The sequence below is a fragment of the Panthera onca genome, chromosome E3, assembly GCF_046562875.1.
Source record: "Panthera onca isolate mPanOnc1 chromosome E3, mPanOnc1 haplotype 2, whole genome shotgun sequence".
NCBI lineage: Eukaryota > Metazoa > Chordata > Mammalia > Carnivora > Felidae > Panthera > Panthera onca.
The window spans coordinates 22,101,935-22,119,633 of NC_138354.1; the positions used below are offsets into that span (position 1 = coordinate 22,101,935).

General features: G+C 50.3%; 2 protein-coding genes across 9 annotated transcripts in view; one reads left to right on the forward strand and one right to left on the reverse strand.

The window, feature by feature from the left end:
• LCMT1 (leucine carboxyl methyltransferase 1) overlaps window positions 1-900 on the reverse strand; it is a 41,150-nt gene extending 40,250 nt beyond the window's left edge. The window contains exon 1 of one of the 2 annotated variants that reach the window (XM_078439975.2): window positions 651-900. In XM_078439975.2, the coding sequence (XP_078296101.1) occupies window positions 651-760 (110 nt within the window). In that variant the 5' untranslated portion in view covers window positions 761-900. The remainder of the gene's footprint in view (window positions 1-650) is intronic. The other variant, XM_078439976.2, reaches the window with a different exon arrangement.
• Window positions 901-11,193: 10,293 nt separating this feature from the next.
• ARHGAP17 (Rho GTPase activating protein 17) overlaps window positions 11,194-17,699 on the forward strand; it is an 88,528-nt gene continuing 82,022 nt past the window's right edge. For 3 of the 7 annotated variants that reach the window (XR_013552884.2, XM_078439970.2, XM_078439971.2), the window contains exon 1: window positions 11,194-11,485. Coding sequence is in view for 4 of the 7 variants with exons in the window: in XM_078439970.2 (XP_078296096.2) it covers window positions 11,433-11,485 (53 nt within the window). In the remaining 3 variants the exon portion in view is untranslated. The remainder of the gene's footprint in view (window positions 11,486-17,699) is intronic. The other 4 variants (XM_078439969.2, XM_078439972.2, XR_013552885.2 and 1 more) reach the window with 3 other exon arrangements.

Genomic DNA, 17,699 nt, shown 5'->3' on the forward strand with positions numbered 1-17,699 from the left:
AATAATTTCTGTGGAACGAGTGAATAAAGTACACTCGAGCCCCGTGCTTCCAGGTGTGTGATACATGTCTGTGCTCACGATACTGCCCTCACTACACCCCCAAGTATGTAGACCCCTGTGGCATAGAGGCAAGAGCTCTGGAAAATGCTGGCTCTGCACAGCAACATTATGGGGCCCCGGCAGGCCATTCCCCCCCCCCCCGCCCCCCCATCACGATTGGCCTGAGTTTCAGGGGCACGATGGGGATCGTAACAACCCCCAATGAAACGTAACCTATTAAATAGGAAGAACTTGCACTTCTAAGTTCTCAAGACTAGAATTATTTGCTTCACTGTCTGTGAAGTGCAGTCTGTCTCCCAGGAAGACTTGAGCCTCACGAAGGCCACAAGACCCCGTGTGCCTGGTTTAGGGCCGGATTCCCAGTCACGCTCTCCCCAGGCCTGACACACGGCAGAGTGAGACAATTACCAGTTAAATAAATGAACCGCTGCTCTGTGCACTTCACAGGTGTGAAACCAGGGTCGCCCGAAATTGACGGTTACCTTCCGGCGCACCAGGATGTTCCTAATACGCTGGCATCACAGGCCCGCCTCCCACCTAGGCCCCAGCCCCCCAGGGACGCTGGCCCCTAAGCCCGCGCCGGCAGGCACCTCTTGCATATAGAAGCATCTTCGCAAGTGCCGCGCACCCCCTCGTCGTCTGGGTCGGCTGAGGAGGAAGAACAGGCGGAGAAAGAGGGCCTCCTCAGGCTAGCGGCCATGGGCGTGGAGGTTCCGGGGTGCCGTGCCCACCGGGGACATGGAAGCGAGCTCCACAAACGCCCTGGAAAGGAGCGAGCCTCCGAGAAGGCTGGAGACAGGGGCTGGGCTCCAGCGGCCTCAGCGGGCGCGGCTCAGTGACGTCGCTCACGTCAGCTGCCCCAGCAACCTTCCCGCTCATTGGCGCCTCTGCCCAGACGCTCATTGGACAATTTCTCCGCCCCCTTGGCCCGCGGAACGGCTCATTGGATAGCTCTATTGGTCCCGCCCACACCACCCGGAAGTAGGCTGAGGAGGGGAAGGAAACAAGTGGACGCAAAACGAGAGCACCGCAATGCTTTCTGGGAATTGTGGTCGTGGGTGCGCTGGGAGTGCATTGGGTATTCATTCATTTATTTATTTACTTATTTATTCATTTACTCATTTGTGTGTGTGTGTGTGTGTGTGTGTGTGTGTGTGTGTGTGTGTGTGTGTGTGTGTGTGTGTGTGTGTGTTTATCTATGAGCGAGAGAGAGAGAAAGAGAGAGAAGACAAGTGGGAAGGTCACGGGAAGGAGAGAGAAAATCTGCAACAAGCTGTATGCGCAGCGCAGAGCCTGACGCTAGGCTCCATCTCGCCACTGTGAGATCACGACCCCAACTGAAATCAGGAGGCGGTCGCTTAACCCACTAAGCCACCCAGGTACCCCAGGCTTTGGGTTTCTTATTGCTGGTCAGAAAATTTTATAACTGTGATTCACGCAGGGCGGGAGAGCTAGCAGGATGCTCAGCTTTGGGTCGAAGGGCAGAGAGTCCAGCTGCAGGAAACAAGTGTTCGTGTTGCAGTTAGTCGGGGCTCAGTCTCATTCGACAATTGAACAAATGTTCACCGAGTGCTGACTCTGCGCCAGGAGCTGTGCTAAGTAAGGGCTTTGCGCACATAATCGCCTTTCAAATGTGGAGGAAGGAACGTGTGGGGAAACTGGTACAATGGAAAACTATGTTGCAGTGTAAATGCACCAGAGCTGCCAGTTACAAGCATCACTGGCTGAATTTAAGGACATAATATTCAGTGAAAGAAGGGATGTAACACTTTTATAAAGTCCAAACCAAGCAAAACGGATGTTAAGAGATACACACATATATATGATAAAACACTCTACAGAAAAATAAAGGAATGGCGGGGGGAGGGAGGGAGACAGGAATCACCACACTTGTGACCTTTAGAGAGTGGAGAGGATACAACACTGGAAGGGAAGGGTTACTTAGGCCCTTCAATAATTTCTCAAGTTGGGGTGGTTCACCTGTGTTTCATTATTACACATAGCGAAGACATTCGTTACATATATTTTATACTGGCCTTCTAAAACATTTTCTAGGTAAGTAGTGTGTTTGTATGTTCCATTTCTGTATCTGTCAGGAGCACTGAACGGACATACTCAAACTGTAAGAACCATGGACCCCGCAAACACACACACACACACACGCGCGTGCGCGCAAAATAACAACAGAACCTCAGTGCACATATCTTGGGGCAAAATCATATATCAAAAGCTTGCTTAGTAGTCATTGGAGGGATAAGAGCTCATTGGTACCCAAGGTAGAAATGACAGTGGGGAAGGCCGAGGTTAGGAAGGCTTGCCAGGGGGAGTTATGATGAGATGGATTACACCACTTTCTCTGAGTCGTGCTCTGCCAAGAGGGTAAATGCAAAACACTGAATAAGCATAGTCTCCCAGCTTGGCCGTGTACACATTCCACGGGTGTCATAAGTAGAAAGTGTCATTGGCGAGTAGTACAAGGTGTCAATCCCGTAGGTGCGGACGGTAAGGCTCAGGGTAAGGGGAAGAGGGTGGAGACAGATATCCTGGTACACCTGTGTCATTTGACAAGCAAAGAGTGTTCTTTGCTGAGCCTTTGATTCAGAAAAAGCTCGCGATTCAGAGGACTTTGTCATTTTTCACCGAGGACCTCCGCTGGGGTTCCTGCAGGCAGGGCCAATTCATTTCATTGAAGTTCCCGGTTGAAGAGCTAGACCTTTATGACTGAGGAGTGGAGGCTAGAAGCGGCAAGCTTAGCCATCTCAGGCTGTGTGGTGCCTCCAAATATGAGGCTACACCGCGGTTGTCATGAACAACGTCATGAGACAATATCAGAGAAAGTTCACCACCTAGTCTGCATCTTCTGACAATGACGAACTGACATTTAAAACCCCTGTGGACATTAATATTGGGAGCAAAAAGCAGGCATTAATCATGAAACTTCCCCGAGAGAGGCTGAAGAAGACATTTGTGGTTGTGTCTCTCCAGTATTTTTTTCTTCTATAACAGCCTGAGTTTATTATGGGGAGTTTTCAGTCCACGGGGATCAGGTGAGGGGTGCCGGGGTGGCTCAGTCGGTTGAGCGTCTGACTCTTGATTTGGGCTCAGGTCATGATTCCAGGGTCCTGGGATTGAGCCCTGTGCTGAGGGTGGAGCCTGCTTAAGATTCAGTCTCCCTCCCTCTGCCCCTTTCCCCCCCTTGCACTCTCTCTTAGAAAAAAAAATCAGTATAAACCCTGGTAGCCTTAAAACACCTGGGATCCCAACAAATTTAAAGACGGTAAATATTTTGCTCTTTCTTATAGATTTGGCTAATAGGTTCTGTTCAGCGCCGATTTCAATGTCCTCTCAGCCACCTTTCCCTTGACCTTGAAGGGGACATGTTTTACCTTGTTATGCACAGGGCACCCAAACCCTTCTGCTATCACATGTCATCTTTGCAGGCGGGATGTTAACTTAACCCATCTTTCTCTGGGAGCACAGGTATGACATCGCATGTCTGACATCCTACCGTGAGGACATTTGTTGGACACGTTTGTTGAGGACATACAAGTCTCAAATCTTTCCGTATTTTTTGGGTTCTGGAGGCAACATATTCCTTGTTGATAAATTTTACTTCAGCCCATTTATGCTGTTACTTGTAAATCAGACCACATGGAGTGGGCCTCCACCCAAACAAAGCGGTTGGAGAATACTCTCCTCCCATGTAGACAAATATACGTATGTGTCTTCCTTTGGCCACAGCCTCCAAACCCACCAGTGTCTACCCTGGTCAGAAGTAACCACTGTTTTGGGGTGCCTCGGTGGCTCAGTCAGTGTAAGCATCTGACTTTGGCTCAGGTTGTGGTCTCGTGCCTTGTGATCTTGTGGCTCGTGACGTCTCAGCTCTGGAGTTCAAGCCCCGCCTGTGTCAGCGCAGAACCTGCTTCAGGTCCTCTTTCTCCCTCTCTCTCTCTCTCTCTCTGCCCGTCCCCCATTTTCACTCTCAAACAAGAAAAATAAACGTAAAAAAATTATTGAAAAACAAAGAAGTAGCCACTGTTTTTTTAAATTAAAAAAAAATTTTTTTAATGTTTACTCATTTTTGAGAGACAGAGACAGAGCATGAGCGGGGAAGGGGCAGAGAGAGAGGGAGACACAGGATCTGAAGCAGGCTCCAGGCTTCCAGCTGTCTGCACAGAGCCCGACGCGGGGCTCAAACTCACAAACTGCGAGGTCATGACCTGAGCCCAAGTTGGATGCTCAACCGACGGAGCCACCCAGGCGCCCCTAAATTTTTTTTTTATGTTTATTCATTTTTGAAAGACAGAGAGAGAGCACAAGCAGGGGTGGGGTGGAGAGAGAGGGGGACACAGAATCCCAAGCACCTCCAGGCTCCGAGCCGTCAGCACAGAGCCCGCCGTGGGGCTCAAACTCACGGACCGCGAGATCATGACCTGAGCCGAAGCCGGATGCTCAACTGACTGAGCCACCCAGGTGCCCCATACGTAGCCACTGTTTTCAGTTTAGTGAATACCTCTGCTGTCATTAAAAGACAGTCTTTTCAAATATTAAGAAATTTTTATTTAACTTAAACCAAAACTATAAATATATTGCATTTCGCAAAAGGCCATTTTGTGATAAGGTACACACACATAGTGACTTGGTTTCTTTCAAGTACTGTCTCCTCTCTGGCTTAAGAATCCTGTATTGCTTTGAAAGGTCTTTTGCCAGGTCAGTCCTCTTCCCAGGTGACAGTATTAATGGTGTTGTACGTGGGTAAAGTGTCAGTCACAGCATTTAGAAGATGATGCCCACACCCATCCGTTTCCGGTCCAGGTGGGTTAATAAGAGACACAGCAGTGGCCGTGGCTTGGGAAATCCCATCTGTTTTTCTGGGTGTGGATCCAAGGGTAGTTTTAAGACATGGTGGTACTTTTTCTAAAGCCAGTGCTTTCCTTCCTGCTGAATCTGGAGGCTTCATGTCATGAGCAGGGAGCTTGGGTGGTGGAAAAGCTAACTGAGGTTCGGTTTTTAGAAATTTTACAAAAAGTCCTGGAAAAGAATTATCGGGCATGGATTGGTGATTCGGTTTCACAGGTGTGTTGGGGGCACCTTTGGGTCCAAACCACCCAGTCATCCATCCGGTGACACCACCTTGTTCCTCATTTCTTCCTCTTTGATACCCGGGGTGCATCCCATCAGCCATAAAACTTCACGACGTTCGTGTTCCTGTGCTTGAACATATCCAGTTAAGAGTTTCCTTATCAGGATTCTATCCACCTCTCGGCGTCAGTGAGTTCATTAATTTCTTCTGCGCATCATCCGGTATTTCCTGTTGGACCTCATTTTGCGTTTTGAATTCTTCAATTTGGTCTTCCTTCAGATCCAAGACAGCATCCACTTCGTTTAATCGTCCCTGCAATGACATCAGTTTTCCTAGTAGGGTGTCCGCTTTTTCCATCCATTGGGCTGCTTCCAGCTTTAGCTTAGCTAGTGCTCCAACGTGCTGCTTTTCTTGTTCCTGGGAGGCAGAAAGCCAGAATACGCTTTCATCTTTTTGCCTGCTGACCCCGTGTAATTGCTCCTGCGGTGACGCTGTCTGCAGACTGGCTCGATGGCTGGCATCGTCCATTGCGTTGGAAGACAAAACTAGCTTCTCCTCTGATACCGTGGTCTTCTTTCTTAGTTTAGCCGCTCTGTATTCTGCGGCCAAAGCACCGCGCTTACGAGAATCTTTAGGTCCCAGAGCGTGGCGCTGTGATCTCTCCAGCTCCTGCTTTAGGTGTCATTCTTTTTCACTTGGATGTTGGATCTCATTCTGGAGGGCACAGGTTTCCATTTCTTTGTTTCGGGGCCCACGTGACTTCATCTCTCTTCCCGCTGGAACGTCGCTGTCTTGTCCTGAATTGATGTAACTGCATTTACAAGCTGATGTAATTGCCCCGTCTTGCCCTGTTCTTTGTCTTTCAATAGCCCTTTCAAAGCAAGCACCTTCTCTTTCGTTGGAGCACGCTAGGATTCTTCCTCTCTCTGCACCATTAAAAGCTGCGTATTTGTTTCTGGTAGTGCTTGATTTTGTGTCTCCCGTTCTCTAGATGTTTCCACTCTTGTTTCATTGTCCTGTTTTCGTTTACACACGTCCATTTCAAAATTTGATATTCTCTCCTTCAGATTGGTTACTGCCTGCCTCAAAAGTTCCTTTTCACCCACTTCGCCGGTGAAATTCTCGTTCAGGGGAAGCAATTCATCACTTTTTCTGCTTTGGGAAAACAGGAGCTGTTTTTCCTGAAGTAAGTTTGGTAAAACATCTCGCTTCTCCTTGAGCTGCTTGATCTCTGAATCGGGGTGTTCGTGTTGTTTTCTTTACAGTTCTGAAGGGGCAGCAGTCGAATCAGACAATCTCTGGTTATCGTCCTGGAGGGTTCTCACTGTGGCATCTTTTTTCCTGCATTGATTTTCTTAGCTCTTCTCCCTCTTAATGGAGCAATGGAGAAGACTCACTTGATACGTCAGACTTAATTGCCTTAAGAGAGCCTGCCTGCTGACTCGGATGATTCGGTGGAGGGCTGGAACGAAATGATGGCGAATTTCCCTAAAAGCAGATCCTTGCCATTGCAAAGCTCTGCGATGCTAAGCTGAATTTGTGTCAGTCCTGTCTCTGAATTTTTTTAGTTTGATTTCGTTTCCTTCGTGACTCTGGACCAGCCCAATACAGGTCATCTGTAGTTTAGAATTATTGTCACTGTGAGTTAGAACCCTCGGCTGAAGTTGTTGAAGATGTTTCTGAAGCTGGGGTGACTCCCGCTTCGTATTTCGTACCGAAGTCATCAGGTGCTCTTTCCATTCTTCCATGATCTTAACCTGCTGTTTTAATCTGTCCCGTTCCTGTAGAAGCTCCTTGACCCCATCGATATTAACACCTGTAACCTCATCAGCAGTGCCGGATGTTTGCAAAATTGCCAATAAAGCCTGACATTTCTGCCTTAATGCATCCACTTCAGTGTCTTTTTCTTGAATAACGTGCGATAAATTCTGAATCGTTTCTCTAAACACGTCCTGGTCGCTAGACTCAATTCTAGTGAATCTTTTCATCTTACAGCTTCATGAGATATGCTTCTTTGGCAACAATTCTATCTGTCATTTTGTGATACTCTCTGTTCAGATTGCTGTTTTCCCTAGTTCTCCTGGAAGGCAGCTAATACTTGTTCTCTTTCCAAAGCATACCTTGCAATGGCTGCTGAAGGTTTGCCACATTCTGGTTGTAGGAAGCCACAGATGTCCTGCTGGGGCGGTCCTCTATCTCCAAATCTTTTTGCCGGATAATCTGAGTGAGTTTACCAGTCTCATCTTTGGATAGGTGATCAATCTGTTCAGTTAATGAGATGTTCTTTTCAGTGAGGAGTTTAATCTCCAATTCTTTTTTTGTTATGGTTTTTTTTTTTTATTTTTAGTCTCCAATTCTTGTCCTTTTGTTCCTTTTACTTAATCTTTCAGTTTCAGCTTTAGATGAATCATGCTTTTCACTTCCGTGTTTCTACAGGAAGATGCTGAATCGTTGTTACTTGAAAAAAGTCAGAATGTTTTGTAGGAATGTGCTGGGTTTTTTAAGGATCTGGGTTTTCATTTCCTCTATTGTGTCCTGCAAAATCTTAATCTCCTCATCTTTCGCTGAAAGGAGCTGAGCGTGTTTAATGTTCATTTGCTCATGCTGGCGTGTGAGATCATCTATCTTCCGTTTCTGGTCTTGTAAAGCACGAAGCCGTTGCAGCTTACCCTGGCGTTGATCCTCAATGATGTTTTGTTGTTGTTTGATTTCGTCTTCCAGACAAACTCTTTCTGCATTCAGCTGATACACCTCGCATTCCAGTTCCATGATACGGTCTTGCGTTTGCGGGTCGACCACAGGTACAGTTTGGCTGTGTTCTCTCAGACACTCCAATTCGTCTTGCAGAAATTCATTCTCTTCTCTCGTGGATGCAAGACGAACGTCTTGCTCCTCCACGGTTTGCTGTAAAATTTCGTTTCCTCTTAAGACTTGGCCGTACTTCTCTAATAGCTCCTGGAGCTCTGGCCTTCTTTCAAGTTTTTCGATACAGATTTCTTTGTCTTTAATAAGTCGTGTCAATCGCTTATGCTCCTCCAGAGCAGAGGAGAGCATTTCCTTAGTTTCTCTATGGCCGGCTTCCATCTGCTCAACACTCTTTTTGGGTTGTAGTATTTCATCGTCTTTCTCTTGACTGCGTTGAATTAAACACTCCTGCTCTAACTGGGAGGACGACTTAGACAAGTTATACGTGTTGGTCAGTTCTTTAATAGCTTGCTCATACCTGGCTGTTTTCTCCAACAGCTTCTTTTCAGCCCGGCACAATTTTACTATTAACTGTCCTTTTTCTATTTTTAAGGCCCACGTAATACATTTTTTTTCCAGAGAATTCTTATGGTTACAGACAGTAGTTTCTTCCAGCCGACGTCTTACGTCTTCAAGCTCCAAAACCAACTTTCCATTTTCCACCTTGAGGTTGCAAGCAGCTTTCTTTAAATTGCCATTCAGCTCTTCCATTTCTGAAAGGCTTTGCTGCAACTTTCTAACCGTCGTTTCCCTCCCCTTAAGTGAGTCATCTTCAACAGTATTGTCAGAGTCTTGATTCAGAGACGGTGCTGGCTCCTTCTCAGCTCTAGCAGATTCCTCCTCCTCTTGTTTAATATGTTCCTTAAGTTCAGCGTTCTCCTTCGGGATGTTTAAATTACGTATTTGTGACGGATCTGACCGATGCAAATCATTAACAGCCGATTGACTTTGAGGTGATTCTTCGTTTTGCGCATCTAACTCTTTAGCTGTGTCCATTTGCTCATCTTCAAATGGACAAGCTCCCTTTTCGTCATTGAGATCGTGTTCCACTTTGCCGTTGATGCCGTTGCCTTCATTTTGTTGTTCTGATAGCTGGCCTCTCATCAAAACCCTGGGCCGTGTAGTTTGTTTCTGTCCATCGAACTGCCCCAGCTCTGCTGTTGGGAGTTCCTTCTCGGTCCTACCCTGAGTGGATTTTTGTCCGTCGGCCTCCAAGTCACATCTGAAATGCTCTACTTCTGAATCCAAATTCACACCTCCTGGAGCCGTACATTCAATCACTTCCTGCTCATGGCTCACTTTCCAAAGTGCCAGTTGAAGTGCTTCCCGTCCTTGACCTGATGAGCTTTCTTGTTCTAAAACGTAGACTCGCCCTTCAAGTTTCAGATCGTCTCCAATGAGATTGTCACCCTGGGTTAAGCTACACCGTGGCGTCATCTCCTTTTCCGCATCGGACAGCACTTGCCGCGGTCCAGACACTTCTTCCACTGCTGTACTCTCGGAAAGAACTCTTTCCTTTTCCGTCACTGTATCACTTGGCCTCAACGCGGAAGGCTGCGATTCACGTTCTTCAATCCTTTCTTTCTTTTCCTCATTGACCCTGTCCCATTCTCTCCTTAAAGCGTCTCTCTCACTTTCTACCGAAGATAATTTGTTATTGATGTATTTTACGGTGTCCTCAAGTTCTTCAATTTTCCTGGTAGACTCCACTTTTTCAGTCTGTAGCACTTGAATGGTGTTTTGCATATCCTCAATGACAGACTCATCAGCTGCTCTGAGTCCAGAGTCGTCCTTCTCTAACAGATTTTCCAGTTCTTTGATTCTTTTTTCATAGCCTTTTGCCTTTGGATGGTACCTGCGATGTATTTCTGCCAGTGTCTGTTGATAGACGTTCTGCAGTACTGCCTTTTCAAGTTGATGGTCATCGATGGCCTCATTTCGATTCTGTTCAAGTTCCCTGATGGTAACCTGCAGTTTGTAGATTTCATTTTGCTCGTCGCTATTCGCTCCTGGTGCTGAAGTCTGGGAAAAATGCTTCCAGTGGCTAACTTCAGCCTCCAGTCTTAAAACTTCATTTGACAGTCTGCTTATTTCTTGTTATGACCAAATGAGGTCAGCAAAGTCCAGGTCATCCCCCGGGGAAGCTGAAGCAAAGTAGTTGATACCGTAACCCAAGGAAGGGGACGCTGTGGTTGATCGAAGGGCTGATTGGAGCTTCAGCAACTGGTTCTTGAGCCCTATCTGTCTCACTTTAAGAAGTTTCATTTCTACCTCTTTCTGTTGTAGCTCGTATCGGTAGCTAAGAGTCTGCCGCTTTATTTGAAGCTCCGAGGCTTCATACTTCTCTTCCAGATGACTACAAAGACGTTTAAGTCTCTGATTCTCCCATCTTAAGGTTTCCTGACTCCCTTCACTCTCTTTTCGGTCAGAGTCAGGCCCTTCTCCCACCTTTTCGGTTCCCTCCATCCGCACATCTTTGATGACCTCAGAGATGCGGTCAGTGAAGGAAGCCACACTGCCACCCACTTGCTCTAGGGAATGGCCCAGGCCACCAAACGAAAAGGATATCGCTGCGGGTCACGGAACTGACCTGGTCCGCTCTGCAAAAAGCGTCCAGCGCAGTCGGACAATCCCACTAAGTTTCTCTGAAGGAAGGCCTGCGCCAGGCTAATAATCAAAACAGAATCAGGCATTTCTAGGCAACGCCACACCGCACACGGGGCTGCTAGGGTCCACGTCAGCCCTCCCCACGACCTCCCACCCCTTACCCTCCCCCCAATGCCCCAGGGGCCATCCCTGGCGGTCCCCAGGTGCCTGTGAGCACCTGTGGTCAGAAAATGAGCCTCGCCCTCGACTTTCCCGCGAAGTCAGATCACAGTACACAGGGCTCTGTAGTTTGTGGTTTCCACGCAATGATTTCTTTTAATTGACATAAAACATACACAGTGACACGCACCCATCCACCTAGGGGCTTAGAGAAATGTCTACAGCCACGCCTAGGCACAACCTAAGGGGGGCATCCAGAGGCTCCTGCGTACCCCCACCCCCCTCCCGTCTTCCTCCCCCCCCTCGTCCCCCCCCCCCCTCCCGGAACGCCCTGGGCCAGCCCTGCGGGGACAGCGCGTCCCACGCCCTGGTGTGGCTGTTCCCTGCCTCCAAGACCGCGGGGTCACGCTCTGGCGCCTGCCGCCCCCTCCCACCGGTGCGCGGCCTAGCGGGCCTGGGAGTCAAGAACGCGGGGGCGCTGTGACGCGGGGCGCCGGGGGTGAGGGGCGCAGAGGGCCGGGCGGCGGGGGCCAGGCCGCGCGCCGCGCCCTAGCCTGGCGCTCGTCTGCCAGCCCGGCCCCGCGCGCCCCAGGCGGGCGGCGCCGCTGGAAGTGACGCGGCGAGGGCGGAGCTCCGGCCCAGAGCCGCCGACGCTGCCGCCGTCGCCGCCGCCACCGCCGCCGCCGCCGCCTCCACCTCGGGGGGAAGCGATGTAGCCAGGCCAGGCCGTCCCCCGAGCTGCCCGGCCGGAGCCCTGCAGGCCGTCGCTGTCGCCGCCATGAAGAAGCAGTTCAACCGCATGAAGCAGCTGGCCAACCAGACCGTCGGCAGGTGAGTGAGCCGCGCTGGGCCGGCCCTGAGCGCGCGGGCCAGGGACCAGGGGTCGGGGTCGTGGCCCGGGCCGGGACGGCCGGCTCCCCCGCGGGGCCCCGCGCTCCGGCCCAGCCGCCCGCCCGCTCGCTCCGCGCCGGGTCCGCTGCGGGCCAGGGACGAGGGCTGCGCCACACCGCGGCCTGTCGCCCAGCTCAGGGCCGCCGCCCGAGCCCCCGGGAACAGCGGGGCGGCCCGGCCTCCCGGGACGCCCCCCGCGCGGGTCCCCGCCGCCCATTGTCCCGGCCCCGCTGAGCATCGTCCTCTGGGGTCTGGACCCAAGCTTTCCCCGGGCCTCCCCCTCTCTCCCGGGGCTTTGCCTTGGGCGAAAACTCGGTAACCGGTGTGCCCGAGGCCGGGCGGGCGCGGTGCTCTGGGGGGCGGCATTCTCAGCCTTTCCGGGTCGCCCGGCCGCTGCCGACCGAACGTCCACCTCCAAGTGCCTGAGGGCAGTCAATAAGTAAGGGGCGATCAGAGCCCATCGGAGCCGCTTAGGGAGACTCAGGACTCCCTTGGAGGGACTTTGGAGGGTGTGCCCTCTCCCAACCGTGGCCCCTATGGACCGGACTGCTCAAGTTCTTGACCTGTAGACATTCGGAACCGGGAGGAAAGAATTGTGGAAACGCCTTGGGCAAATGGAAAAACAAAAAGAGGGGGGGCTTTCAAAACAGCTTTTCTCACTTTGGATTGGGCAGCAAATCCTTCTCCAGGTTTCTCTGGTATCGCTTTAATGCTTGACAGGAAACTATCGATGATGAAATGACAGAAGAGACCAGAGTTTGTAGTGGTTTTGAGAGCCTCTGGAGGTTGATTATCGTGTGCTGTGTTATCTAGGGTAAGTTTTTCAAGGTCTTTCAGGGCAGTGAGCTGTCCTGTCCCCGCTGACTGTTTATTCTGAGAAGGGGTATGAAAGTGTGACTTTTTCATCGCTTTTTCTTCTTTTTTGTTTTCAACAGTTGAGTAAAAGGGGGAGTTTGGTTTGGCCAAAGCACGTGGGGACACTTCTTTTCTGTGTGTGTCTGAAAATACTTTTACTTCCCCTTGAGCTTTCTATATTTGCTTTTTACAGTTTCATTTCCCCACCTAACCTTTTTGCTTAGTTTTGTTCAATTTCGTTGCTACTCCCACCCTATTATCTTCGTGTGCACTTATCCTGTTTCCAGAGTGGATCCCTGTCCCTAGAGCCTAGCAGTGCCTACTTTTCTGTCGTTTGTAGGAAAATGATAGAAATAACGAGTGCCAAGGGGAAGGCAGACGGAATAGTCGTGGGGCCCAAAGCTTCAAGCAGGCATCTGTGAATGAGTTACAAGATCACTCCTTAGGAGTTTTCTGCCCCCCCACCACACACCCCCAGCATTCTCAGTAACATGCATTGTGAAATCAGTATTTAGTGACTATGAAGAGACATCTGTCACATTGTCGTTCTGGCCAGTTTGTACATCTCATGAGGAAAGGGGTGTTTGCTCTTTTGCACAAAGTTCTGAGACTTTTCAAGCTATCAAGCCATTCAGGGTCTCTTTGGCTCCGGCTTCCTCTGTAGCAGGTTCTCCCTTCACGCTGCTGAATTACAGCCATATGTGCCTCCTTTCGGTTGCCAGAGGCCGCCGAACCTTCTTCCCTGTTAGCCTCTACCTGGAAGTCTCCAAAGCTCCTTTCACCTCACCTGCCCTAGACCTGCCTCCTACTCATTCTTTAGGTGTCCAGGCAAAGGTCACTGCCTCTAAAAGACCTTCTGTGATGCTCCAACGTGGATTGGGAGTCCCTCTCCTGGCCACTTACATACGTCCGCATAGCACCTGTTTTTCTATAATGCAAGGCCTGTTTACTTGTTAGTATTCTCCATTAGACTGAACGCCTTGAGAGTCCTTGCCGTCTTTCTGTTTCCTTGGCCAGCTCTGCTGTGGCTCCTGTCATAAGGTCGATTCTCCAGAAACATTTGTCAGTCTAGCACACATCTAGATCTTACCAGATCGCTCCGGTGGTGTGAGCCCAAGAAGGGAAAATGAAAGCTGGATAGAGTAAATGGTGATTCGTGCTAGCATTGTAATTCTGGCCCTGACCTTTGACTCTGTTTGAAAATCTTTATTGCTAGATGCCAGTGGAAGCAGCAGCTGTTACAGAGCTATTAGGGGTGTGGCCATTTCTGCTCCCAAAGCCAAACTGTTTACTGGGGAAGCTTTGGCTTTACTGCTGTTGATTCCCTCGACAAGTTTGTATTATTTCCACGTCAATAATTACGAAGGACTAGGGAGGAAAAAGGGAGGCGAGAGAGAGCCTAGAATTGTAATTGTGTGTTATTGGCGTAGGCATCGGGATTGGGATTTGAGGGGTATTGGGGTCCAGAGGAAAGCTAGAAAGCAGAGAAGTTACCTCCCCCCGTCCCCCCGCCCCCCCGCCGCAGCCAGGAGTGATATTCTGTGTGTGAGTGGCTCGCCCATTGTGTCTGTTACGGATGCATAGAGTTCTGAATGGTGTCTTGCGAGGAAATATTCTCTTCCGAACAATGAGGACCTCGTGAGTCACCCCACAGTGAGGTTCTGTGGGATGGACATGTGGGAGAATTCGTAATGGCTAGAAGAAGTTGAGTTCTCATGATGCAGTTTGTGGACAATGGGTGCATGAGTCTGTTTCGGAGGATGGTTTGTGTATCACAGGCCCAAGGACGATGCAGTGGTCTCTTGAGTGGGGTATCCCAAAGAAGAGAATTAGGATGCTTGATTCATCCGTTCAAGAGACCCTTATTGAGCCCAAATTATGTGCCATTGTGGAAAGTAGAAAAGAATCCAAGTGAATACAAATCCGGCTTCTGCCCTGAAGGGGCTCCACAGACTTGTGGAAGAGATAGGCAAGCAAAAATGATTATACACCATGAGGTAAGTCCTTACAGAGGGATGGCGAACACACTAAGGGAAACTCTACTCTTACTGGAAGGAGAGAGGTAACACAACACAACAAAACAAAAAAAACAGGAGAAAATTTGACCAGAGCCTTTCCCCTCTATCTTTCAACACTTCTTTCAAACTTCTGTTGTATTGAGTAGGTCCCTTTTTTTTTTATTAAAAAAAATTTTTTTTTTTTAAGTATTTATTTTTGAGAGAAAGGGTAGACAGAACATGAGCGGGGGAGAGGCAGAGAGAGAGGGAAACACAGAATCCGAAGCAGGCTCCAGGCTCCGAGCTGTCAGCACAGAGCCTGACGCGGGCCTCAAACCCACGAACCGAGAGATCCTGACCTGAGCCGAAGTCAGACACCTGACCCAGTGAGCCACCCAGGTGCCCCGTAGGTCTCTTTTGATTGTCAGTAAACCCACCTCGAGGGGCGCCTGGGTGGCTCAGTTGGCTGAATATCCTGCTCTTGATTTCAGCTCAGGTCATGATCTCACAGTTCCTGGGATCAAGCCCCGCCCACGTCAAGCTCTGTGCCAATGGTGCGGAGCCTGCTTGGGATTTTCTCTCTCTGCCCCTTCCCCGCTCTCTGTCCCAATGACGAAAAAAGAAAAAAACACACAAAACCAAACCAACTGGAATTGTTATGAGCCAAGCTGCGAATTTGATTGGCTCCTATGTGAGGAAAAGAGTCCAAAAGCAATATAGTTGCAGCTAGGGCTGGATCCAGGGGTTCCACTCTTTAGGGAAGCTGTGTCTATAAGCAGGAATCGCCCCCCCACCCCACCCCTCCACCCCCCGACTTCCAACGTCTTCAGTTCAAGTCCCAGAGGGACAAAGAGTACCTTTCACTGTGGCCAGAGCCCCAGGGTTGACGCTGAAGGTATCTGATGGGGTCAGTGGCCTTTGCCTGGACATGGAAATGGAGTCAGCCCCACCCACGCCACAGGGGCCTAGAATGGGAGAGTGCTGAGCCCCCTCACCCGCAAGATAACCGGGGTGTTCTTCCCAGCAGGAGGCAGGAAGTGTGGTCTTTTCTAGTCCTGCTAAAAGGAAAGAAAGAGCTTTTTGGAAATCCGTGGCGCAGAGAATCCAGTAGCTGCGGATGGCAGTTGGCGTGGAGGGTGTGGAGGAAGGGGTGCACCGAGGTGAGGAACCTGAGCGTTTGGTTGTGAGGTCGATGAGTCCAGGAGGACAGGAATCTGGGGGCCTAATAGCAGAGTTGACTACGTGGGTGAGGCTCTGGAAGGGAGTGTCTCTTTGGGTGTAGGTTTCTGCCACGATTGAAGCTCTCCCTGGAGGCCCGAATGTTCTCCTAGATAGTAGCCTTTAGATAAGTCAGGGTTGCAAACTCCAAGCCTCAGGGGGCCAGGCTAATAATAATAAAAAAATAAGAGCGACTTAGACCAGGTGAGGGCCGTGGGGGACCCGACGGTGCCTGTCTTACCAAAGGGCCGCGTGAGAATCTGGGCCCGCTGTCGGGCCCGACCTTTGGAGTTGTTGAGAAAGGCCCAAATCCTTCTGGATTTTCATGAAGATTAGGTGGCATTTAATGCCAATTGAAAACAACCACCAGGACCCTGAATGGGACTAAACAAAATACATCTGTGGCCAGAGTTGGTCTGTGGGTCACCAGTGGGCAGTTGCTTGTGTAAAAGGTTGGGGAGGTGGAGATTCCTGTGGTGATTTTTCTCTTTTTCCTCCTGCACCCCACCCTCCTTTTACTACCTTCTGAGTTCTTGGATTTGTCGACGAGCTCGTCCTTTCCTTTACAGAAACGTTTCAGAGATCCGAGAGTAGCAATCATCACTACTTCTCTCCTGGTTTGGTTTACCAAGCGCTGTACCGAACCACCTGGCCTGGTCTCACCTACTGACGCTTGTTATCATTTCTGGTTTAGAAAGAAGAAAAATGACCTGCCGTTGTCTGCCTGGCCAGGGAGTGGCCGAGGCAGGACTTGGGGCCAGGGTGTGACTCTGGACCCTGTGTGTTTCCGACTGTAGACACTGGGCCGGCTGCCCGCCAGGGAAGGGTTCGTGTGGATGAAATGTCTTTGGTGCTTGCTGACTTGCTGGGCTAGATGCTTTTGAGTCAAGTCTCTCACTGCCTTCTCCACAGCAACTCCCAGAGGTGATGTTATTTATTCCTGGTTTAATGATGAGGAAGCGAGGACTCAGAGAGGTCATCGGGCTAGTTAATAAGAGTGCTGCTGTTCATCAGAAACCAGGGTTCTGCTTCCAAAGCAGATAGGAGTCCTTCCTTCACGCAGGCAACTCTTTGTTTCAGAAACCCCGTGTTAGAATTCTGTGTGACGACGTTTCCACAAAATCCTGGAAGCTAGGGGTTGGATGTTGCTCTTGTCCAGGGGCTCCTGCCAGGGATGGCCCCCTGGGGGACATTTGGCAATGGCCGGAGACATTTTTGTTTTTGTCATGACTTGGCTCGGGCGTGGGGTGCTCCTGGCATCTGGCGACACAGGCCGGGGATGCTGCTGACCAGCCTACACCGCCCAGGACAGCCTCGCCGCACAGAATTATCTGGTCCCAAATGTCAAGAGTGGTGAGGTTGGGAAAGCCTGGTGGAGTCCTTTGAGATTCTGGATACGTGAATCGTGAAAACCAAAGGTCCGTGATGTTTGCCTGCAGGGTGAAGATGCATTCTGTTTGGTCTATTTCTTATGTGTGGAAGTATTAATGACAATCATTGGCCCACATTGAACACTTGGGAGTTTTCATATGGAAACCTGGGCTTCCTGCTGCTTCTCAAATCTTGCAAGACCTAGTGAAGCCTGGCATCGCACCCTTGTGCAAGGACACATCGTCGTAGCTGCAGCTGCGTAGGTGCTGTCCCGTCCGGGTGGGGCATCGACCGTCCAGTGTGCCCTGGTCCCTACCTGGCTTGTCCTGCTGTGGTATGTTCCTTGTGGACCCCTCCCTGCTCACAGGTCTGTAACGACCTCCTCCAGGAGCAGCGGAGTCTCTGCCTCGCGAGGTAGCCCGTTGCGTTAGGGGCAACGCGAGTCAAAGGCATCTCTGCCCGTGAGTCCCAGGGGAGTCCTCTGGTGCCACGACGCCTGCGTCTCTCTTCCGCGAGACGGCCCTTTCTGTATTCGGCGTCGCAAACTGCACACCGTGTCCTCGCTCTATCAGCGGTAACATTCTCCACCCCTCACCTATTCTACACCCTGACTTCCTCCGCCTTTTCCAGGGGAGGTGGCTGTGCTTGGTTCGCTTCAGTCTGAGTGGATCCCGTCCAGCCTCTGCATAGAGCAGAGGAGGAGAGGAATGTGT